This window comes from Palaemon carinicauda, chromosome 29 (genome assembly GCF_036898095.1).
Source record: "Palaemon carinicauda isolate YSFRI2023 chromosome 29, ASM3689809v2, whole genome shotgun sequence".
In the NCBI taxonomy this organism is placed as follows: Eukaryota; Metazoa; Arthropoda; class Malacostraca; order Decapoda; family Palaemonidae; genus Palaemon; species Palaemon carinicauda.
Genome location: NC_090753.1, coordinates 95,258,632 through 95,284,720, shown reverse-complemented (window position 1 = coordinate 95,284,720; position 26,089 = coordinate 95,258,632). Strand labels below are relative to the sequence as shown.

General features: G+C 40.3%; 1 protein-coding gene across 5 annotated transcripts in view; it reads left to right on the top strand.

Moving 5' to 3' along the window:
• Positions 1-26,089, top strand: part of LOC137622378 (transmembrane protein 245-like) — a 151,632-nt gene that overhangs the window by 100,617 nt on the left and 24,926 nt on the right. For all 5 annotated transcript variants that reach the window (XR_011040446.1, XR_011040445.1, XR_011040444.1 and 2 more), the window contains 3 exons: positions 11,576-11,714; positions 15,238-15,422; positions 16,396-16,496. Coding sequence is in view for 2 of the 5 variants with exons in the window: in XM_068352984.1 (XP_068209085.1) it covers positions 11,576-11,714; positions 15,238-15,422; positions 16,396-16,496 (425 nt within the window). In the remaining 3 variants the exon portion in view is untranslated. The remainder of the gene's footprint in view (positions 1-11,575; positions 11,715-15,237; positions 15,423-16,395; positions 16,497-26,089) is intronic.

Genomic DNA, 26,089 nt, shown 5'->3' with positions numbered 1-26,089 from the left:
AGGATCGCTGGGCTTCGTGAGGATAGCGGACTAATGAGGCAGAGTAATTATCAGAGTCAGCTTCCTTACCAGGTACCTATACTTAAGTTTGTTTTTTGAATAGTTGTCAAAAACTCTTGAGCATATACGCCTTTATTGTTTTAATACTGGTCTCTACCCACCACCATGGGTGTGAATCAGCTATTTATATATTCACCGGCTAAGTTTAATATTTAAAAATGATATTTTCCTTATAAAATAAATTTTTGAATATACTTACCCGGTGAATATATAATATTAAAGGCCCTCCCTTCCTCCCCGATAGAGACCCTACGGACGGAGAAAAACTGGTTTGGTTGAGAAGTATATGCGGTATCTGGCCGATAGTCGGCGCTGGTGGGCACACCCGGCATCCTTCATGGCGATCGCTCGCGAGTTTTTGGAATCTGTCGACCGACGGAGACGTCAGCTATTTATATATTCACCGGGTAAGTATATTCAAAAATTTATTTTCTGGGCTCCGACCTGTGCCGCGCAGTGAAATACTCCTAGAGCACTCTATTTCTAAGGAATATAACTGCTATATATTACCAGAGAAAAAAAGCATAGGAATGCCAGGTTGAACCCAGCTCGCTCACCTATATAAGGTGTCGGTATAAAATACTGGGGCGTGATAATTCACAACCAGAGGTCTCGCACTATTTAGATATCTCCTCTTCAAAATCCCCGCCACAGCGAGGTGCCGTTCAACACTACTACCACTAACCCAACCCACGCCAGTGACGACACTCCTTTATAGCACTTGTTGTTATTAAGTCCAACATGTTTTTTTCTTGTGTTTATCCTTTGGATTTATCATTATTTTATAATCGGTGGCCGATTCCCATGATACCCCATCGAAGTTAAGTACTTTATCCATGAGTTTTAGCGAGATTGGGCAGTGTAACCTCTGTTTTTATTATTGAGAAGTGTTTATATATGAACGGCGTCCCCGTTCTTACCGTTCATGTTTCGGCTCTGCCCTTTTTCTCGTTAGTTCGTCCGTCATTAATATTTGTTCGAACTTTTAGGAGTTTTTTCCTTACATTTATATAGTACACCATCTTTATGCTTTCATCTAGCATTAATTTTAAGTTATCCTATGATATCAGTGTTAGCGTTTCATCAAGGAGTAGGTTATGTTGGTATGCCTGCATTCGTGCATGTGGTGGATTGCGTCACCTTTGAGATCGTTTCGCTAGTTCTAGGAAAACGACCATCTCATTTATTATTATTAAACCTTTTAGTTTTATTACGCTCCACCTAGTTTTACATTTGGTTCGAGTGGGACTCTCGCGTATTTTGTTGTTTTTACTGTTCGATCTACCGCTTCAGTAACTAGGTTGGTACCCCTGCTTTCCATCTGCTGATGGCGTCATGCTTCCTCCGTTACCACTCGCCCGAGTCCCTCTCTCGCCATATTATTTCTGCATGCCTAACCTTACTTACGTGATTTCGCTTTTAATTCATTAATTATTTTATGTATTTGTGCATTGATATTATATTTATTGCTTTACTCCGTTATGATCATATTTTTGGGATTTTCATGTCATGTTGAGGGGATCTCCAGTTGGTAGCCCTGTCTACCACTACGCACTGGTGATTCCCCGGTACCATATCCCCCTCCCCACAGGTTGGGGAGGCTATTCCATCCCCCCCTCCTCCAGTGTACACCCATCCTCTCACTCGATGGTTGTTGGTTATGACATACGGGTCAAGTATGCTTGTTCCTCAGTCTTCCCTCAACGTTCCGACATTTTGAGGACTGAGTGTACCCACGGGGTGTGACTTAGTCTCATTCTTTCATACCGGGCGGTTTCGTCTCCCCCCCTCCCGTCGCCCCGATTGGCCATCGGTCGGGGGAGGGGGAGGGCCGGGACCACCGGGGACTATCACACGTGATTAGTCGGTATGACTGCACCTTGGTGTAAATTTTGCTTTTAGCTATGGTTGTAAGAATGAGCACTTATATTAGGAGTGTCCCCACCTACGGTACCTCCTGCTATTATCGTCCGCATAGGACTTATTAACCCTGGATAGGTACGGTCCTCGGACACCCCTTTAAGGGTATACTCGGACGCGAACGACCCCGACGCCAAAAAAAATTCTTGAAAAATCAGTTTTTGCAGTAACCTCCTTTTTTCTTTTGCCAAAAAAAACTTCAATGAATGCTTAAAACAACTGTAAAGATAAATACTACTCATCTGCAGAAAAACTATTTATTATAAATATTTTAAAAAATTAAGTAGAAAAAAAAAAGACCTGACATAAAAATTCATAAAAAAAAAGTTTATACATATATACACAAATCCTTTTAGGAATTGATTCTTGAATGTTTAGGACACATCTTGATGTATTTTGGATGAAGTCAGACCCATGGAGGTGAAGATCTGAAATGAGAAAAAAAGGGTAACTTTTTTTGGCCAAAAAAAATTGTCCAAATTTCATGAATTTTTTTGGGTACCCAAATGAAATAGGAAGTGGCTAATTTTTTTAGGGAATAAACATATGTTATCCTAAAATAGAAATATGTAAAAAAATCTTCATTATTTTGTAAATTACATTTATATCAGGGGCCATATCTAAAGGTAATTTTTTGAGTACTTGGAAATTTCGTAAAAAAATACATATATTTAATATATAATATGATATTTATGCAGGTAAAAATATACCAAAATATCACAAATTCTATAGGGAACAAGAATATATATAGATAGGGCAGCTTACGCTTCGGATATGTCCACAAAATGGCCGCCAACCACACTGACTCAGACTCCCTAATCTGCCACTTGAAATGTAGGAAGGGTATGTCAATTTCAAGGTGTTATTTACTAATCTAATTATTATTTTGATATGCATAAAAATTGTATGGTGGGTTGCTGGATAATTGTCGATTATTTTACGACTATAAAATTAAAATTCTGACCCAAAAAATTTTTTTTGAAGGGAAATAAAATCGAAAAAAAAAATGTAAAACAATATTTTAGCTAAAAAAATTTGATGATATTCAATCAAAAAAAAAGTAAACAAAATTTTCCGACAAATAAACATCTAGAGGAATCATTACTCTGTGATAGTTCCTTAGTACGTAGTAATTTTGAAAGAATTGGGAAAAAACGAAAAAATGGCAATCACCGGAAAATCGAACACATACCTATATATACGCCATATCTGGCTAAAAAAAAGATAGGCATGGGTAGCCAGATCATCTAGAAACACTTTCCAACACTATAAAAATATAAGTTTTGCGACACTACTTGCCAATTCCTTACGGTAACATGACTAAGCAAAAAAATGCAAAACAAATAAAAAGGGGCACTCGTGGAAAAATGGCCATTCTAATATACGGCATTTCAGAAAAAAAAAATTTCAGCCACGTGCTAGGCAAACCATCAAGGCATATCTTCCGACAAATAAACATATAAATGAAATATTACTCTGTGATAGTTCCTTAGTACGTAGTAATTTTGAAAGAAATGGGAAAAAACGAAAAAATGGCAATCACAGGAAAATCGAACACATACTTATATATACGCCATATCTGGCTAAAAAAAAAATAGGCATGGGTAGCCAGATCATCTAGAAACACTTTCCAACACTATAAAAATATAAGTTTTGCGACACTACTTGCCAATTCCTTACGGTAACATGACTAAGCAAAAAAAATGCAAAACAAATAAAAAGGGGCCCTCGCGGAAAAATGCCCAACATTCTAATATACGGCATCTCAGATAAAAAAAAAAGACATGCACGTGTTAGCCCAACCATCAAGGCACACTTTCTAACACATAAACATGAAAAAAAAATCAATAATATACGGCAATTCCTTACTACGTAGTAAATTTTTACAAATATTGAAAAAAAAAACAGAAATTGGCAACCGCAGTTAAATACCCAATATACCAATAACTACGTCGTATCTGACAAAAACAAAATCACGCATGGGTAGCCAGATCATCTAGACACACTTTCCAACATTAAAAAAGCAAAAGTTTTACGACACTATTTCGCAATATCTTACGGAAAAATGACTTGGCAAAAAAATTAAAAAAAATTAAAAAGGGACACTCGCGGTAAAATGCCCGACATTCTAATATACGACATCTCAGATAAAAAAAAAGACATGCACGTGTTAGCCCAACCATCAAGGCACACTTTCTAACACATAAACATGAAAAAAAAATGAATAATATACGGCAATTCCTTACTACGTAGTAATTTTTACAAATATTGAAAAAAAAACAGAAATTGGTAACCGCAGTTAAATACCCAATATACCAATAACTACGTCGTATCTGACAAAAACAAAGTCATGCATGGGTAGCCAGATCATCTAGACACACTTTCCAACACTGAACAAGCAAAAGTTTTACGACACTATTTGGCAATATCTTACGGAAAAATGACTTGGCAAAAAAATGAAAAAAAATGAAAAAGGGGCACTCGCGGTAAAATGGTCCTTGTGGTGATGAACGACATTTTAACTAAAAAAAAAAACATGCACATGGTAGCCAAACAATCCACCAAGACTTTCCACAACTGATAACCTATACAAGTTGCACCATTCTACGACAATTTCATAATACGTAATAACTTTGATAATTATGCAAACTACCTCAGAAGGGTAAACTCGGACGCGAACGACCCCGACGCGTCTCAGAAATCGGGGAAGGAGTACAGCTACAGCAATGCACATCTGGACACTACTAGAGCGTGTAGGGGAGACACCTCCTGCAGGTCGATCACCCACAAATTCAGTCACAGGGGTGAGTCACGTGAGAAAAACCTGTTTTTTTTTGACGCTCGGGGTCGCAAACGACCCACCGTACCTATCCAGGGTTAATATCCCATATCATTATATTATATTCTACATGAATCATTACCTTCGTCCCGGTACCTCCGGTTGGGTAGTGGGGGTTCCATTGGCTCCCCCCGCGCTCTCCCGTGGTACCCATCGTCATCAGACATCGGAGCCTTCGGGCTCTTAAATACAAGATCTGTTGACACTGACACAGTTTTGATTAATATCCTCCCTCCGGGAGCCCTATTCAATTACAGACATTAGTTTTAGATCTTAACTGGAGTTTTCTATTTATGTATTTTAAGGATGTATCTTCGGTTACTTTAAGTTTACTTTAAGTTACTTTAAGTTTACTTTACCTTCCCTTTTTATTTTATACCTCCCTGGTAATGACGGGATGGTATATTCCTCGCTATGACAATATTATTTCATTGATAATCTTAACTTATTACGGAATTGTTTCAACAATGTCTGTTAATTTTTATAATTTTTTCCCCGGTTACTATACCGGTTCGAAATTTTGTTCATAGCCTTTTGTCCCGATTTCATATCGGTCTATTTTCAGAATCCGGAACACCCGGATCTTTTTAGGTTATTAACCTGTTATGGGATACTCACGTATCTGTATTTTATTCTATACTTCCCAAGTAGCGACGGGATAGTGTATTTCAAGCTATGACAATATTATTTCATTGATAACCTTAACTTATTACGGGATTGTTTTAACAATGTCAGTTTATTTATAAGTTTTTCCCCGGTTACTAAACCGGTCCTAGAGTTGTTCATAGCCTTTTGTCCCGGTTTCATATCGGTCTACTTTAAGAACCCGGAACACCCGGATCCTTTTAGGTTACTAACCTATTATGGGACACTCACGTATCTTTATTTTATTCTATACTTCCTAAGTAGTAACGGGATAGTATATTTCTCGCTATGACAATATTTTTCCATTGATAACCTTAACTTATTATTGAATTGTTTTAACAAAGTCAGTTAATTTATGATAAGTTTTTCCCCGGTTACTGTACCGATCTGAATTTTGTTCATAGTCTTTTGTCCCGATTTCATATTGGTCTAATTCAAGAATTCGGAGCATCCGGATCTCTTTAGGTTACTGACCTGCTATGGGATACTTATGTATCTTTATGTTATTCTATACTTCCCCAGTACCGACGGGATAGTATATTTCGCGCTATGACAATATTATTTCATTGATAATCTTCACCTTTTATGGAATTATTTTGACAATGTCAGTTAATTTATGAAAGTTTTCTCCCCGGTTATTATACCGGTCCGAAATTTTGTTCATAGCCTTTTGTCCCGGTTTCATACCGGTCTATTTTAAGAATTCGGAACACCCGGATCTTTTTGGGTTACTACCCTACTATGGGACACTGTAGGTGCCCCTGTCGTTACTATCTATAATTATAACTTCGGATATATTATTTTGGGATTTTCATTTTTTTTTTTTTTTTTTTTTTTTTTTTTTTTTCCTTTGTGATTGATCGATTTAAACATTTATTCTCGATCTATTTATTTTACATTCCCAACGGAGTTACCTTGTTCATTAGTAACGATATACCCTCTTTCGGAGCTCGCAGTCTCTTCTACCTTGGCGACTCTTTAGATCTGGGTTGGCGGGTTTGCCTGGAGTGTCAGGGCAAAGAGACCCTGTGTCTCTTCCTTTTAGGGTTTTCAAGGAAGCACGTGGCTGATGTCGGGCCACGTCCCGTTGTCCCTAAGGTTACAGCTACCTGCCAGCCCTACCAAAGACTCACAGGTCTTCCAAATCACCAAACCAGTTAAGACTTCTCTTGGGTCGAGAGCGGAGCCCGGCCTGAAACCTACGACCCCGGAGGCTTCCTTCGATCCGGCAACCCTTTCCAGATTGGTGCATGGCCTCTCGTGGCATGGTTAGTTTCAACCTGACCTTTCATTAGAAGAGGCCGGCGACCGATCCCAGGGATGAGGTAGAAATTTATTTCTATTTGAACACGATGTTGTGCTGATATTTATCCATATATATACATATATATATAAATTACGGACCTCTGTAGCTCACTGGCTCAAATCTCGTGTCACATACCGAGTCACCATGAATTATAGGATGGAAGATTCCTGGTGCCTCTGTGAACTTGACAATTGAATGGAATTATTGCCCATTAGGGGGAAGAGAGAGTGCTAAACCAGATAGCCTCTTACAGGGTCTCATATGTTATGGGCTACCTCAACAGCACAATATATCATCCCGGATGCCTCTAAGCTCCTGGAATTCATCGAAAGCAATCCGTGGAAGGGGGCCTTGCGCTCTCCCTTCAAAGATGGTATGTTAACCATCGAAGGGTTTGGCACGCGGACTGTAGAAGATTTTGAATTCTACCCGCCGGGTCTACAGTTCCCTCTCTCTGGTTTCGCATGCCTTACCGAGGAGACACTCGTAAGGTTTGACAAGGTCCCCAAAGAAACCAAAATGTACCCAAAGGGGCAGGCTCAGTCCACCTGGGTCCGGCCCTTAAACGAGTGGGAGTGTGTTAACACTACGTTAACACCTCACAAGAGCCCGTACACGATGTTTCTAGTGGAGGAGTAAACCCCTACTCCGTGTGTCACTAAGATATCGGACCTTGCTCAGCAGGCAATAAACGAGGACAAGCCGTTACCGCAGCTGAAGGAAACGCATCCGACCTCCCTCCTGTCCCTGGGGGATCACGATTGCTGGACTAACGCCCCGGCGACCTTCACATCGGGTAAATTAAGCGCTGACTGTGCTCCCATTCAGTTCAGTGAGTGGCTACCCAGGCTTCCGGAATCTCTGATATGCCTCGAGCTCGAAGCCTGTATGCGCCTGAGTAGACATATCAACTCGGCTACAATGGCAGAAAAGACCTCTTTAATGTATGAAGAAGAACCACCTTTTAAGGTCTTGACGAAGTCATTACTTCAAACCTTACTGTCTGATTCCTACGACTTCTTTGCGGCCAGACGTCGTTGCTGTAGGCATGTCTTGTCTGAGGCCACTATCAGACATGAGCCTAACAAGCTCATTAAAGCCCCAGTCTGGAGCTGCTAGGGTCAATCAGAGCCTCAAGGTTCGATGGGCTTAGTCCCCAAGCACAAGTTCGAACCGGCCAGCAACCAATCTCGACGTAGAAAGAGTCTGAGATCTTTCCATTCCTTCCAAACCGGCAGTCCCAACAGGTGGTTCAAACCATCCCGGTGGCACAAGGGAGTCAACCTTTCACTTCGAAGGGTCAACCCCAACAGCAATGCGTGCTGGTTCCTCAGTCCCAAGTAGCAACTACCTCCTATGCTACTTCCCTAGCCCTTAGGCCCACCTTTGAAACTCAGGGTGCTTTCCAGGGTTACCAGCGCCCCAGAGGCGCTTGCTCGAGAGGGACTTTTCGCAACAGCTACTCTCGAGGCCGAGGAGGTAAATCCGTAGCAAATCATTGGGAGTTCTCAGGTAGGGGTAGGACTTTACATCTTCCGGAACCGTTGAACGTTCAACATTTGGGCTTTCAGTATAATTTCCAAAGGTCTGGGGTGGAGTTGGATAGAATGGCCCCCTCCACCAACCAGTTTTCATCAACATCCAACGGAAGAGCTAGTCTTATATGAAAACGATTTATTGCAAAAGGAAGCAATAAAGAAAGTAAATCGTTTGTAATTTCAGGATCACTTGTTCAGCGGGCCAAAGAAAGACTCAGAATAGCGAAGAGTAATCCTAGACCTGTCGCTTCTGAATTCTTACATTTAATGCGACAAGTTTCACATGCTGACCATCTCTCAGGTGCGGACCTTGCTTCTCTGTGGGGCCGTCACCTCCCCTATGGATCTTGCAGACGTTTGCTATCATGTTCCGAAAGCAAGGCATTTTCGTCCGTTTCTAGGCTTCAACTAGGCAAACTGCCTCACAGCAACTACAGAGTGATAATCTCTTACAACAGTTTTGGTTCCAAATCAACTTCGAGAAATCTCGTTTGGTCCCGAGGACAAGTTTCATGGTTAGGATTCAATGGGTTCTATGCTCCCACACTCTGTCTCCCAACAGCCAAGAGGAACGATATAGCAAAACACAATACGTTTTCTCAAAGACAAATTGTCTTCCAGAAGAAATCAAGAGAGAATCCTGGGTGCCCTCCAGTTTGCCTCAGTAACAGATATACTACTGAAGGCCAGACTGGAAGATATAAGCCGAGTATGGTGCTCCAGGAAAACGAGTAATATCGAGACAAAGGGCTCGACTCCAACCAATTCTGAAGAAAAGACTTCAACCATGGACAAAGGTCAAAATCTGGCAAATCCGTTTCCTTACAATATCCACCCCCAAGCTCGTCATTTACACAGACGCCTCCCTAACAGGCGGGGGGGGGGGGGGGATACTCTCAGTACACGAAAGTCCTGGGCCTATGGTCGACAATATTCCGCCAACTTCATATCAATGTTTTAGAGGCCATGGCGGTATTTTTGACCTTAAGCAACCGGCTCCAGCCAAAAACCAACATATCAGGTTTCTTCTGGATAGATAGTGGCGGACGCACTTTCGAGGACAACTCCGCTGGAGTCGGAGTGGTCACTAGACCCAATGTCCTTCAGTTGGATTCTTTCTCAGGTTCCGGATCTCCAGATAGATCTGTTTGCAACAAAGTCCAACTACAACTGGAGTTCTACGTAGCTCCCAGCCCGGATCCTCGGGCTTACACCACAGACGCACTATCATTAGTCTGGAACACTTGGGAGAGAATTTACCTATCCCCACCAATAAATCTGTCGATGAAAGTGTTAGACAAGTTCAGGACTTTCAAAGGCCAAGTTGCTCTAGTAGTCCCCATCTGGCCCAAGCACAACGGGTTTCCCCTTCTGGTGGAACTGGGTCTCCACCTCGACAGATCCCCAATCCAATACTAACACAAGCAGTACAACTCGCTGTGTGTTAGCTTCCTCAAATTCAGAATGCCCTACCTTTCTGGACTTTATGAAATTTGCAGCTCAAGAGGTGCAGATATTGATCCTCAAATACGTTATTTTTAGAATCAGATAAGAGGGGATCCACCCTTCGACAGTATGATTCGGCTGTTATGAAACTTGCCAGTTTTTAAGGGACTCAAAGGTTGAGACGATGACTATGAATCTGACAGTAACCTTCTTCAGAATTTTAGTTGAATCAGACTTAGCGACTTGTACTATTACCACAAATTAAGTCAGCCTTGAAGGTTTTACAATTGGCTTTAATATTGCCCTTACAGATTCATACTTCTCATCCATCCCGAGAACCTGCGCCAGATTGAAACCATCAACTCACCCTAGCTCAGTTTCCTGGTTTCTGAATGACGTACTTAAGTTGGCTTCAGACACTCTTAACGAGACTTGCCATTATATTCCATTGGTTAGGAAATCCTTGTTCTTAATGAACCTGACTTCTGGCGCCAGAATATCAGAACTTTCAGCCTTGTCTAGAGATCCAGGTCATATTGAATTTCTCTCGTCAGGGGAAGTACTCCTTTCCCCTGCCAAAGATTTTTAGCGAAAATGAGGACCCCCAGGACAGACGGTTCCCCTGGAAGATTGTCCCACTTCCGCAGGACCCATCTTTATGTCCAGTAAACACTCTGGAAGCCTACTTAAACATATCTCCCGTTCAGTCCTCGGGGCCCTTACCCATTAGAGAAGGTGAAGAACCATCATCCTGAAAGGACTCAGACAGAAGATTCTGCATTTCATTAACGGGCTACCTAGAATCATTCCCACATCACTCCCTCACGTCCATGATATATGAGCTGTAGCTACCTCAGTTAATTACTATGAACTTCACTGGATTTACTAAATATATAGGCCGGAAGTCTCCAACAGTATTTAAACGCCACTGCTTAAAACCTCTGGAAGCCTTATATTTGCTACAGTGGCAGCAGGGAATGTGATTCCTCCTGAACATAGTGAACCTTAATCAACTATGTCTTGCTATCCTCTTACCTGTTATTTTGGATTTTATTTTACTTCCTCAGGTATTGTTCCAAGATTTGGGACCATTTCTCTGGTACTATTTCACTGCGCGGCACAGGTCGGAGCCCAGAAAAGGGATTTTGACGAAGGAAAAATCTATTTCTGGGCGAGAGACCTGTGCCGCCCAGTGAACCCTCCCTTGACTTCCCTCCCAACATGGGCCCCAAACCTTGGGTGCTATGAGGAGTGACGTCACTGGCGTGGGTTGGGTTAGTGGTAGTAGTGTTGAACGGCACCTCGCTGTGGCGGGGATTTTGAAGAGGAGATATCTAAATAGTGCGAGACCTCTGGTTGTGAATTATCACGCCCCAGTATTTTATACCGACACCTTATATAGGTGAGCGAGCTGGGTTCAACCTGGCATTCCTATGCTTTTTTCCTCTGGTAATATATAGCAGTTATATTCCTTAGAAATAGAGTGCTCTAGGAGTATTTCACTGGGCGGCACAGGTCTCTCGCCCAGAAATAGATTTTTCCTTCGTCAAAATCCCTTTTTTAAGGAAAATATCATTTTGTTGAAAATATAAGATTATTATTGAAATCAGTGCATGTAAAATGAAATATGTAGATTGTAAAATCAAAACATTCGAGGACGTCTTCAATTAAAACATTCTGAGGACATCTCATGGAGTAAAAGATCTTGAGGACCTTTCGCAGATTAAAACATTTTGAGCACATTTCAGATTACAACATCGTGAGGACGTCTCAGGTTTCATGGAAACACTGCACTTTTCTGATACAATCTCTCAATAACAGGTTGTAGAACTTTGGGACCGCGTATATCAAGCCTGGGTGGCTGCCCATCCAATGCCGCCGGCAAGGGGTCCTGTCGTCACTTCTGAAGCTGTTGCCATGACGTTCGATTCCATTGTTGAGGGTCTACGAAAAACTCCAGGTAAGTACTCGGTGGCAAGTAATGTTGAAGTACAGCATAATTATGTGTTTGTTTTGTTAGAAAGTAAAGCTTTATCATCTCCATAACTTTGCATAGTATTGATGTGTAGCTATTTCATTCATAGATACTTGCTTAGTAAATGGTTAACAGAAATTGGGATTTGTTCCTCTTCAAATTTGTATCACAGTGAGGGAAGATGAATACAGGTATTAGTTTGTATGTCTTCCCTATTTGTTTATCGATTCACTTAAATAATAGTTGGGGATTCACCAAGTAACAGCAAATTAGGATGTAATGTTCAAGGTGCATTTGCTGATCTGTATTTCCTCGTGTTATCCAAGGCCCTTTTCAACATCTTAACTGTTACTATGAGCTATGATTTGGGGGTACAGTATTTTGCAACCCCTGCTTGCTGAATCACTAACAGCCATTACATGGTCCCCCTGGTTCTATCTTGGGTGACGAGGGGGCTTGGGGACTGATTTTATGTACAATATACTATGTATGTTTCGTGTATAGGATGCTGTCCCATGCTGCTTCCACTTGTAGGTGACCTTTAAATTCAAATTGTAGAGTAGGTTTCATTACAGCATTAAAAGTGGCATCAGTTTGAATTAATTAATAGTAAGGGCCAGCCAGTTTAGGAGGTATCTATTTATTTGCATAGCCATGATATTTATACTAGGAATAAAGCTATTTTATGTATAAATTTCATTGTTAAAAACACAAACCACATGCATAACAAACTTAAAACACAGAAATACATTATCTTTGAATTGGCTGAATTGTTTGTTGACAGTATATTCCATGAGGATGTGACATTTCATGCTGAATTTTTATTTGGTAACTGTATACAGTGAAACAAGATGAAGCACATTCATTGTGCTGAAGTACAGCTATCCCTTTAATAAGTCAATATACTGTACTCATAAAGGTAAGGTTCTATAATGTTAAGTAGGTCAGTACTGTACAGTATTTGGAATTAGAGTAATAAAAATCAAATATTACTTGCTAGTTCTCTAGTGAATTCAGTGCACCTTCGCTTGACGCCTATCTCATGTAGTGCTTTATGTGACTGGAAAATAGAACTTATTGAATAATAGGAACAGAATGTAAATAGCTCATATTGGTTCAGTTATCGGTAGATCAAATCTGATCCATTGAAGTATAATGCTTCTTTATCTTACTCACGCTTCCTTTCACAGTACCGGAAGAGTTTCCCACTTCAGGTTAGTAACCTATGTGTTTAAGAGTGTTAGTTTTTTTCCTATGTATGTTTTTGCCAAATATAAAGCCTGTGGACATTATATAGCTCTAGTAATTTTAAAATTAAATACAGTTCTATTTTTAGTTTATGTAATGTTTATGTCATTGATTCTGGAGACGACGTTGAAGCCTTTTAGGTGTTCATTAGTTATTTATACTTGAATGTAAACACAATTTTTTTTTTTTTAATTTGACTGAAATGTTAGGTGTTAGTTGTTTATGATACTATTAATTTATTTCCAGTAGATTAAGTATTTTCATAATGTACATTTGTCTCTGATTAAAAATTCCTGAAGTGATCATGAAATGCCCTCTGGTTAATAAACTATCAAGTACTGTATTCCATTAGCAGATTTTTGTATTATTTGTAGCATGTGGTTTGCCTTTGGTTCAACACTTCCTGTAGATTTTGCCCCAATATTCAATATACTGTACTCATAACAACAAGCTGTTTGATAACACAAATCTCTCAATCTAAAGTTGGTGTGCTTTTCATATTTTGCACAAAGGGTTTGGATTATGATAATATAGACTTTATGCAATAGCTTATTCAAAGATTTCCAACAAATTGAAGTTTTGGAAAGATGAATTTGTAAAATAACTCCACCAAAATAGAAATATTTGACTTTTATTTTGAATAAGCAGTCAATATACTCAATTTTCTTTAATGAGGCGCATTTGCACTGACTCGCAGTGGTGCCTTTTTAGCTCGGAAAAGTTTCCTACTTTCTGATTGGTTAGAATTATCTTGTCCAACCAATCAGCGATCAGGAAACTTTTCCGAGCTAAAAGGGCACCCCTGCGAGTCGATGCAAACCTGCCTCACTAAAAAGAATTGACTATAGTTAAGTATTTCTTCAGCTTGAAGGGAAATACTTTTCTGGTTATGATTATTCCATGAAAAATTGTGTCCTGTCCAATAGCTCTAAAAGACTCAACAACTTGGAATGAACATGATTTTGCACCAAGCATTCTATTCAGTGGTTGGATACAAAGATCTACACACACTTCATGTCATGACTCCAAGCACTTATACTGTAGCTTTCACGTGAGCAAAGGGTGTGTGACTTACTGCATTCAAACAGGTGGAGATCTATCTATACCCATTTCATGTCATGACTCCAAGCACTTAATTTCAATTGTAGCTTTCGCATGAGCACAGGGTGTGTGACACTTGCGCTGCATTAAAAAAGGTGGTTATATGGCAAGTGCAGGCAGAAGCAAAGGGCTGAAGTCAACTAGCACCATCGTTCAACTACAGTAATACATTATGCATGTTGCATAAGATTTTTTATAATTCTGGTCATCCTATAAATTCAGATCTTCTTGGACAGTTCTATCCTGTTCGTAATACTAGACATACAATTAATTGTAAGTCAGGCCTTCTTCATCATGAGGCTCAATACTACACAGTACTCTCGACGTTTTATTCCAGCTGTGACCAAGTTGTGGAATGATCTTCCTAATCGGGTCGTTGAATCAGTAGAACTTCAAAAGTTCAAACTTTCAGTAAATGTTTTTATGTTGAACAAGCTGACGTAATTCTTTTTATTGTTTAATATCTGTTTTAATGTTGTTAATGTTTTTAAAATATTTTATTTAAATTGTTCATTACTTCTTACATCGTTTATTTACTTCCTTATTTCCTTTCCTCACTGGGCTATTTTTCCCTGTTGGAGCCCTTAGGCTCATTAGCATCCTGCTTTTCCAACTAGGGTTGTAGCTTAGCTAGTAATAATAATAATAATAATATGTAATTTTAGGGAACTAAGAAGCATTTCATGGAGCGACACAGGTCGAGCCCAGAAATCCTTTTAGAAAAATTATAGTGATTTTTCCTGATAGAAGAATCATTACTTATCTTTACATTTATAGGCTGTTGTTAAAACTTAACTTTTGTTAGGTATACTTAGCTTGATTTTGAATGAAAGAAGGATATACATTTTATAATTGCTGGAAGATATGTCTTTTACACAAAATGGCTTAATTGTAAGTTTTATGAGGAAAACAAGTTATCGAAGGAAAGTTCTACGGAAATATTTGGAGAGTACGTGTATTACATTACCAGTAAACGAACTAGTGGTTGTTTACATGTCTTAACACTTCGTGAAGTAAGAATATGATAGAAATTAAACATGTCTTGACACTTTGGGAAGTAAGAATATGATGGAAATTAAAAATGTCTTGACACTTAGTGAAGAATGTGATAGAAGTTGAATATGTTTTTATGGATTTTAAAAAGATTTTTTTCCTACAGGTGTAGTGAGTTTTTCCTTCATCAGTGAAGTTGTGAGAGATAATCTTGGTACTGTAGTGAGTGTGTTAGAATCTGTATGGTCAATTCTACTGGGCAATCTCAGTCTCGCCGTCTCTGCGCTGACTGCGGCGACGTCTCTTTTGCTGGGAGGATCTTTATCACTCCTTAACGCGCTCATCAGTATGGTAATTTTACCTGATTTATTGTTAACTTGCCTACTTATATTTTTCCCAATTTTTATTTCTCTTTATATTTTTCAGATTATTACTACAGTATTAGTTTTTAATTAAATCAGAAATCTCTACCTAAATCTCTTGAGTACAGGTAATTATTGGATGTTGAGGTCAAATTTTCTTAATGAAATTCCTGGATTTTGAAAAATCATCATTCTTCTTTTTCTTAATTGTTTTGATTGAAGGGGGTAAGGGAAAATATTTGAAATATTTATAAATTCAATTTTAAAAGATGAATACATCTAGAGAAAGTTGTGTACATATATGTACAAGGGGGTGGGTGTAAATTCAACTTCACCTTTGATGAAGATAAAGCTAGAAATATTCATTTATTGCATTAGCATTGTGTAAGAAAGAATGGCTTGGTAATTTGCTATCTGACTCTCAACTTTCTCAGCTCATGAATTATTTAAAAACTTCATCACACTACCTTAATTGCTGGTTGAAATATTGCATACTTAAAGTCTTACTTTTTGAATAATGATTTATGGTTACTAAATGATATTTGTAGTAGCTACAATGCCCCTGAGTATTTAGGCGAGCACTGTTGTAATCAGACTATACAAACTGTATAGCTTGGTTCTGTATCACACACATAATTGTGCAATAATTAGATTAACTGTCGTTTTTACGTATAAACAGCACCATAGATCTTTGATATTAGATTTTGTTATGTAATGAACATTTATTATTAGGGTAACTATTTCAGGATAAGGTTCTTTTATCCTAAGTAATCTGGATAGGATGGCCAGATATAAGTTATTTTTAAGAATCAAAATTAACACTTGTAAAGATAATAAGGGAGATATTGAAGAGGAATAACTAAACAGTATACTGATATACCAACCAAAATAACTTATATTTCTACATCTTGTGTTTAGAATATCATTAAAGATGAGCACAGATTATATTATATTTTTTTCAGGTTGTTTTCATGTCATCGTTATTTTATGTATTGAGCGCAAGTGATTCCGTTTATAAACCAGTTGCCGTTCTCATGAACCTTGCTCCGGGCCAGATGAATCAGTAAGTTTGAATTTCACATTAAAAGTTTTGTTTCCATGAAAAAGGAAGTTTCATGTAATCTACATTTTTTCAATATTTAACTTAGCCGGTGATTATATAAGCTGCAACTCTGTTGCTCGACAGAAAACTCTACGTTAAAAATCCGCCAGCGATCGCTATGCAGGTAGGGGGTGTACTTCAACAGCGCCATCTGTCGTGCAGGTACTCAGTACTCAATGTAAACAAAGAACTCAATTTTCTCTCTGTTGGGCTACCGGCAAGACCTACTAATTCGCTGTTGCTAACTGGATTTGTTTTCACAACTATTTGGTGAAGTACACTATTCTAGTTTTGAGCTTTCGCTATGCAGGTGTTTTATCTTCATCTCAAAACTTGAACTCGTTTTGGATAGATTTAATTATGGTGACAAAGAGAGTATGGACTTTCTTTCACTTTTAAATGGCCGACCCTTCCCTTAGCGGAAGTGTGTTTAGGTTTTTAGTAATTATCTTATCACGTTATAGATCTATATATTTTATATCTCTCCGCCTTTATTAGGCCTCTTCGATTAACTTTCCATTTATTATAAACATATAAAAATAAATTTTAATGTTTTGTTTATATGCGACCTTTCCTGATAGTAGGCGGTCCTAACTTGGAACCGAAGTTAATCAACGTTGAGCCCTTTATATCGTAATTAGCTTTTAAAGAATTTAAAACTTTTTAAATGTAATATTTTATGAAAGAATTTCTTTGATAGTCTTCGTACTGTTTTCAAAGATGAACTAACGTTTAGTTTTTTATGCTACGCAGTTGTTGACGTTCAGGACGTTCAACATGCGCTCTATCGTTACGATAGAGAGAGAGTGTATCACGGTTTCACTTTGCAGTAAGAGTACAGTGAACCCTCGTTTATCGCGGTAGATAGGTTCCAGACGCGGCCGCGATAGGTGAAAATCCGCGAAGTAGTGACACCATATTTACCTATTTATTTAACATGTATATTCAGACTTTTAAAACCTTCCCTTGTACGTAGTACTGTTAACAAACTACCCTTTAATGTACAGAACACTTAATGCATGTACTAACGTACCCTAAACTAAAACAGGCACAAATATCAAAGGCGACTTTATATCATGCGTTTCCTGTACACGCCAAAAAGCACGATAAAAAATGGCAACCAATGTTTTGTTTACGTTTATCTCTGATTATAATGAAGAAACAAACGTATTTACACATCTGTGTATAGGTTAGTTTTTGCATAGATTATATTGATTATTCAGTACAGTATGTTGATTTGGTTATTACTAATGTTTTACTTAATTTTTCTTAGGACTTCCAAATAAAATTTTTTTCTTTATGACGCCGCCTGAAACGACGGCGTCATAACGTACGTTCAGTAAACAAACTAAGGAATTTAACGCCATAATGAAAGTGATAAATAATGATATTACAGTGAAAGCTTTTATAAAATATGTTATTACAAATATTATTTACCGTATCTATATAAAATCATACATACGTAGCAAAGCAGGAAAACAATCTACGAGAGAGAGAGAGAGAGAGAGAGAGAGAGAGAGAGAGAGAGAGAGAGAGAGTTGTTTTACATACGTAAATGTAAATTTTAAACAAACAAAAAAAAGCCCCATTTCATATAAAATAGATTACAAATATTTTACTTTATCACATTACAGTAGTCTGTATAATAATGTAAAGTTCAGTACAGTATGTTGTTGTTATAGTCGTGGCGATGAAATTCTCACGAAACAAAAACACGCCATTTGATTACAACAGCTGATTCATCTCTCTCTCTCTCTCTCTCTCTCTCTCTCTCTCTCTCTCTCTCTCTCTTCGTGTTATACAATACTTACATTTAGATGAAGAAACTAAAATTAGTTTTCTTAGTGTCAATTAAATACGAAACGAAAAAATTAGGCCGAGTCTACATCCATTGCATCCGATTTCATCAGCAAACCACTATTTTTTGGGAAATATCATTTTATTCTAGAAAATTGCCACTCTTTAGATAGTTAATTGCACATTAAGAAAGCGTGTACTTTTGTTTTTAAATTTCGGGTGTGTTTTAAAAATCGAGTATTGTTGACTTCTTTTTGTTTTACTTTTGGCTGTGATTAGATCAGCTGTCATCTAGCTGCCGCTCTTGAGTGTGTACGAATACACTAACAAAGTATCGTTTATACCATTTCTTAACTTATTCAAACCGTCTACAGTATACAGTTGATATTACATAAGCACCAATGTGTTATAACCTATCAAATTTTTTTGGTTATTACATTTAAACCCCCCTCTATCTCTCTCTCTCTCTCTCTACCTATCTCTCTCTCTCTCTCTCTCTCTCTCTCTCTCTCTCTCTCTCTCTCTCTCTCTCTCTCTCTCTCTCTCTCTCTCTACCTCTCTCTCTCTCTGTGGGCTACTTTTCACTACCTCCCATTCCTTACCTCTCTCTATCTCTCTAACAAATGATATCTTTGTTGCTCCTCAAAGTTTCATTCATATTGAAAATCGATCATGATTCAATTTTCCTTACTTTCTCCAATCTCGCACCATCGGTCACATCGCGGTATTTTCGATATTTCCGGAAAATCCGCGATATATGTATATACATGGGTTATGAAAAAAATCCGCGAAGTGGTGAATCCGCAATGGTCGAACCGCGAAGTAGCGAGGGTTCACTGTAAATCGATTCTGACGTTTTGTTCATTCTTTCTTAGCTTAAATGTTTTAAATTCTAATTTAAAGGAACTTTTTATTTGAAAAACCTTTCAGTTTTTTCCTTTAGTCAAATAACATGTTTTTTTTTTGACGATATATAATTGGGCTCTTCTCTTAGGTGCGAAATCAAGAGAGATAGAGACGGAGGGAGAGAGAGGAGAGAAAACGTTCCGTTCAAGCGGGTAACGTTGTTCTCGTGTTACTCTCGTCCCTAGTCTCTGTACGGGGAGGAAGGATAAAACGTTTTTAGGTTTTTATTCTCGTCCCCAGGCTATGTGCGGTGAGAGATTGAAAACGTAGTTATATGAACTAGTGTTTAGTCTCTTTCCCAGCCACTGATTTTTCTTTTTATCTTAAAATATGTTTTCTGTTTTTTGCTGGTACTGTATTATGAACTTGCATTATACGACTTATTTCGCAATTACTACCTTTTAATGAAGGGTAGAATTGCGTGTTTCAGGTAGAAATAAGTGCAAAACAGAAAATCGAAGTGATAAAGTGATATGCGCAAAGTGTTACAGTGTTGCGTCCGAGGCGCAAAGTGTTACAGTGTTGCGTCCGAGGGTTCGTCTGTTCGTGCCTGTCGTTCACCGAGTCCGGGACCTCTTGCAAGCTCCCAAGCCCAGGGGAGAAGTAATGTCAAACGACTTATGGGTTCGAGAGGCCTTGACCAACGAACAGACGTTTTCCCTCTATGGTATCGGGTGTTTCTTACCAAGATCTCCCCTACCATAAGACGAGAGAGACGTTGTTTCTCCTCGCCATCCGTAGGCTTTTCGCATAAGAAACCTGTCACAAGGTTTCGAAGCCCTTAAGCGAAAGTCAGTCCTTTCAGGACAGGTCCAGCGTCCTGGTTACAGCCATTAGGACAGCTCTGACCCTATGCAGTCATCGGATAACTGCTCGCCGCCTAACAAAAGCGTAACACAGACTCCGAAAGTCTTTTTTTGTAGGCAAAGTGTTGCGGTCACAGACGTTACCCTCGTCTATTACCACAACCATTTCCGTTGATCCTTAAGGGGTTGTATGGCAAAACATGCAGTATATGCTTGCCTCCCTTATGGAAAACTATTCTGCCGATTAGTCCGTTGAGTCTAGCCGTTTATCTCATCGATATCCTGGCTTTCAGCCAACCTAACGTTCCTTTGTGCTTACTGTTGACGTTGGCGTAGCTTAGTCACGTCAGTCAGGTTGTTTAGAACCACACTCGATGCGGTCTCGTGTGGTTTTTCAGCCGCATTTGGACGTTAGGCCACTGGCTGATGCTCCTGTTGACGTTCTAGACGTTCACTAACAATCGGAGTTGACTTGTTTTGACGCTGTGCGTCAACCTCCGCATTCTAGAGTTGTTTTGACTGCTCAGTCTAGGCAGTCAAAGCAGTCTCGAGTGGACGCTGTACGTCCTCACGCACCTGTAGTGGTTGACAGTTCAGTTGTTGACAGTTCACAGACTGTCAAGCCGTTACATGACGTTGCGTTCTGGTCCGCTACTAATGCACCAGTGAGAGACTCAGCTTTTATCGGACAAGGTTCCTGTAGATGAGGAAGTTGCTGTTCTCCCTCCTACTGATATTCCCTTGAGGACTCTGTCAGATGGAGAGGAGCCTTAAGCTACTTAGCCTCCTATGGACTTTAATTAAATCATGATGATTTTTTTAAGGATCTTCGTCCGGATCTTGTAACTGCTGCTCCTCGTTCGCCTAAACGTCAGAACTTACACTAGGCCTAGCTACTTCGAAGCCGTTGTTTTTAAGCTAGTGCTCTCTCGCTCTCCTAGAGAGCGTTACGTTGGCTAGGCGACTGGTTTTTCACCAGGAGGAGTTTGGGGGATACAGCCTTTGCTTTCCCTTCTTTTAAACTGGTTTATAGAGCGAGAGTCTGATATGACACGAGAGAAGTTCTCGGCTTGGGAGTTCATGCCTCTGCCCAGATAGACTTCTCAATTCTGGTAGACTCTCCCTGGCGCCTAGCCAGGAGACGCTCCAAGTTGTTTACAGGTCAACTTCTCAGCTGTTGTCGAGCCTTTGAAGTTTTGCTGTACTATTATGTCACGCATAACAAGGCTTTCAGGGATGGTAAACGGTTCCGCCTCAGTCGCTAACCCCGTCTGTTGCCACACCTGCTCCCGTAGACCCTAAATGGGCTTTGCTGCAAGACATGCAGTCCAAGCTTGCGTCCTTGATAGAGGACTTAAATGCGGAGAAGAACCTTCTGGCCAACAACCTTCCAACCGGTCGGTTGTGCGCCCTGTTGACGCTGAGGTAACCTACTCGCGTCTGCCAGTTGAGGTGGTTCCTCCACCGATGCGACCCAGTGTGGGTTGCCAGCCGCACGTTGACGTTAAGCGACGCTCGGAGGTGGTTGTTGACGTTCAGGACGTTCAACAACCAGCAGAGGTGACTTGTTGTGACGCAGTGCGTCAACCTCAGCAACCCGGTAGGGTGTTGACTGCACAACCCAGACGGTCTAGACAGTTTCGGGTTGACGCTGTGCTTCCTCGCGCACCCATGGTTGTTGACAGTTCACAGACTGTGCAGCAGTTCCATGATATTGCGTCCGGCTCCGTCACGCATCCACCAGTGCGACCGGATTCAGCGAGTCAGACGTTGCCCACTCCGTTGCCGTTTCCTCATCAGTTTCGGATGAGGAACCCTCTGATGAGGACGTTGCTGAACAAGACGATCAGCCCCCAGCCCTGCTATCCATCCAGAAGATGCTGAAGAAGGAACGCTGCTCAGTCAGGCTGTGGATGAGTCTGGTAGGGACGCTGTCATCCGTGGATCAATTTGTGTCACTAGGAAGACTACACCTCCGTCCTCTTCTATACCATCTAGCTTTTCCCTGGAAAAAGGACAAGACGCTAGAAGCGGTCTCGATCCCGGTTTCCGAAAAGATAAAGTCTTGTCTGACTTGGTGAAAGGACAATATCAACCTAAGAGAGGGTCTTCCCCTGACTGTTCAGACTCCCAACCACGTTCTCTTCTCGGACGCATCGGACGTAGGCTGGGGTGCGACATTAGACGGTCGGGAATGCTCGGGAATATGGAACTCGAGTCAAAGGACAATGCATTTCAAATGCAAGGAGCTACTGGCAGTACGTCTGGCCTGGAAAAGCTTCAGGTCTCTCCTTCAAGGCAAAGTGGTGGAGGTGAACTCGGACAACACCACGGCTTTGGCGTACATCTCCAAGCAAGGAGGGACCTACTCTCTGACGTTGTACGAGATCGCAAGGGACCTCCTCACCTGGTCAAAAGGTCTAGACATATCACTAGTAACGAGGTTCATCCAAGGCAACTTGAATGTCATGGCAGATTGTCTCAGTCGGAAGGGCCAAATAATTCCAACAGAATGGACCCTCCACAAGGATGTATGCAAGAGACTTTGGGCCACCTGGGGCCAGCCAACCATAGATCTCTTCGCAACCTCGATGACCAAGAGGCTCCCAATATTTTGCTCACCAATCCCGGACCCAGCAGCAGTTCATATAGATGCCTTTCTCCTAGATTGGTCACATCTAGATCTATATGCATTCCCTCCGTTCAAGATTGTCAACAAGGTACTGCAGATGTTTGCCTCTCACGAAGGGACAAGGTTGACGCTAGTTGCTTCCCTCTGGCCCGCGAGAGAATGGTTCACCGAGGTACTTCGATGGCTAGTAGACGTTCCCAGAACACTTCCCCTAAGGGTGGACCTTCTACGTCAGCCACACGTAAAGAAGGTACACCAAGGCCTCCACGCTCTTTGTCTGACTGCCTTCAGACTATCGAAAGACTCTCGAGAGCTAGAAGCTTTTCGAAGGAGGCAGCCAGAGCGATTGCTAGAGCAAGGAGAACATCCACCCTTAGAGTCTACCAATCGAAGTGGGAAATCTTCCGAAACTGGTGCAAGTCAGTATCCGTATCCTCGACCAGTACCTCTGTAACTCAAATAGCTGACTTCCTCTTATATCTGAGGAAAGAACGATCTCTTTCAGCTCCCACTATCAAGGGTTACAGAAGCATGTTGGCATCAGTCTTCCGTCACAGAGGCTTAGATCTTTCCAACAATAAAGATCTACAGGACCTCCTTAAGTCTTTTGAGACCACGAAGGAGCGTCGTTTGGTTACACCTGGTTGGAATTTAGACGTGGTACTAAGATTCCTTATGTCAGACAGGTTCGAACCGCTACAATCAGCCTCCCTGAAAGATCTCACCTTAAAGACTCTTTTCCTGGTATGCTTAGCCACAGCTAAAAGAGTCAGTGAGATTCATGCCTTCAGCAAGAACATCGGATTCTCATCCGAAACGGCTACATGTTCTACAACTTGGTTTTCTAGCCAAAAACGAGCTGCCTTCTCGGCCTTGGCCAATATCGTTCGATATTCCAAACTTATCGTATGGTTGGAAATGAACTAGAAAGAGTCTTATGCCCTGTAAGAGCTCTTAAGTTCTATTTAAAATGAACTAAACCTTTACGAGGCCCGTCTGATGCTTTATGGTGTTCAGTTAAGAAACCATCTTTGCCTATGTCAAAGAATGCTTTATCCTATTTTATCAGACTGTTAATACGAGAAGCTCATTCCCATCTGAATGAGGAAGACCAAGCTTTGCTGAAGGTAAGGACACATGAAGTTAGAGCTGTCGCAACTTCAGTGGCCTTTAAACAAAATAGATCTCTGCGAAGTATAATGGACGCAACCTATTGGAGAAGCAAGTCAGTGTTCGCGTCTTTTTATCTTAAAGATGTCCAGTCTCTTTACGAGAACTGCTACACCCTGGGACCATTCGTAGCAGCGAGTGCAGTAGTGGGTGAGGGCTCAACCACTACAATTCCCTAATTCCATAACCTTTTTAATCTTTCTCTTGAAATATTTTATTATTGTTTTTGGGTTGTCCGGAAGGCTAAGAAGCCTTTCGCATCCTACTTGATTTGGCGGGTGGTCAAAGTCATTTCTTGAGAAGCGCCTAGATTAGAGGTTTTGACGAGGTCCTGTTGTATGGGTTGTAACCCTTGATACTTCAGCTCCTAGGGGTCGCTCAGCATCCTAAAAGATCGCGAGGCTCCGTAAGGAAGACGTACTTAAAAAGGCAGAGTAATTGTTCAAGTCGACTTCCTTACCAGGTACTTATTTATTTTAAGTTTGTTATTTTGATAACTGCTAAAATAAAATAAAAAATCCTTAGCTCATAATAATGTAAACATTTATTGCTGGTCTCTACCCACCCCCCTGGGTGTGAATCAGCTTATATAATCACCGGCTAAGTTAAATATTGAAAAATTTTATTTTTATAATAAAATAAATTTTTGAATATACAGTGAACCCTCGCTACTTCGCGGTTCGACAATCGCGGATTCACCACTTCGCGGGGTTTTCCCATAACCCATATATATATACATATCGCGGATTTTCCGGAAAATTCGAAAATACCGCGAAATCTGAAGATAACCAAATACGATATTTTGTTACCTGTAATTCCATTAATACTGTAATTAGTAATATCTGCTCTTAATGATTGTTCATTGCATTACATATGATATATAATTCAGCACAGAAAGAAATAAAACACGAAAAGAGAATGTGATCATACGATAATTCAGTACGTAGTAAAATTAAATCGAACATGAAACGCAAATCAGATGCAGTCATACCATATTAGAATGGTGTGTACTGTAATGGATGTGCTTCTTTTCCATGAATCTTTTGTATGTATACGTACGTAGTACAGTACTGCATCCAATAATATTCTTTGTTGCAAAAATCACATTTCGAATAAGTACTGTAAGCGTACGAGAGAGAGAGAGAGAGAGAGAGAGAGAGAGAGAGAGAGAGAGAGAGAGAGAGAGAGAGAGGCGTAAAATAGCGTACGTACGTAAATTTTTATTATTATTGTTATGATTATTATTATTGTTGTTGTTGTTAATAAAATTATTATTGTTATTATTATTAATCATTATTATTATTATTATTACTGTACAGTATTATTATCATTATTTATTATTATTACGGTACTGTATTGTACTTAATCTACGTACGTTCAGTATGCGCGGGGGCATCTTCTATGAGTAACCAACGCGCCATAGTACTAAGACGGGTTGTGATTGGTTCAAGCGCTGATAGATGACGAATCAAAACTCAAGTTTTGTTATCTAGCCTGTGATTGGTGTTTTGCCCGCATCTTCTACCCGCAGCATCAAAGTTCTCGCGGGGCTGCATCGTTCACTTTCTCTTTCCGCGTATTGCTGAGTAGACGTTCTTAACTTTGTGAAGTTTAATCTGTGCTGTGTGCGACTGTTTTAAGTTGAACTTTTTGTTGAACTTTCTGTTACAATGGCTCCCAAGCGTTCTGCTTCTTGTAAGGCTGGTAGTGAGCCTAAACGCCACCGAAGAATGATGACGATAGCTGAGAAGGTTACGCTTCTCGACATGTTAAAAGATGGTAGAAGTTACGCGGCCGCCGGCCGCCATTTTGGCATCAACGAATCCACCGTTCGCTACATCAAGAAGGACGAGGCGAACATTAGAAAGACTGCTGCAATCACCTTTAGCAGATCAGCGAAGCGAGTCGTTACAACGCGTAATAAAACGATCGTACGCATGGAAGGTGCTTTAGCTGTGTGGATTGCCGACTGCCGGAAGAAGAACATAGCGTTGGATACGAACACCATCCAAACAAAGGCTTTGAGCTTGTATGAGAATTTTGCTGCAAAGGAACCTAAAGAGGACGACGGCAACCATGCTGAAGATGATGATGATGCAGATGATCCTCAACCAGGGACATCCACTGATTCCCAGCCTCAGAAACGTTTTTTCCGCAAGCAAAGGATGGTTCGCGAAGTTTCAGAAACGCTTCGCCCTGAAAAGCGTTTCCCTGCCGCTGCTGAAACTTACGTGAACCAGACT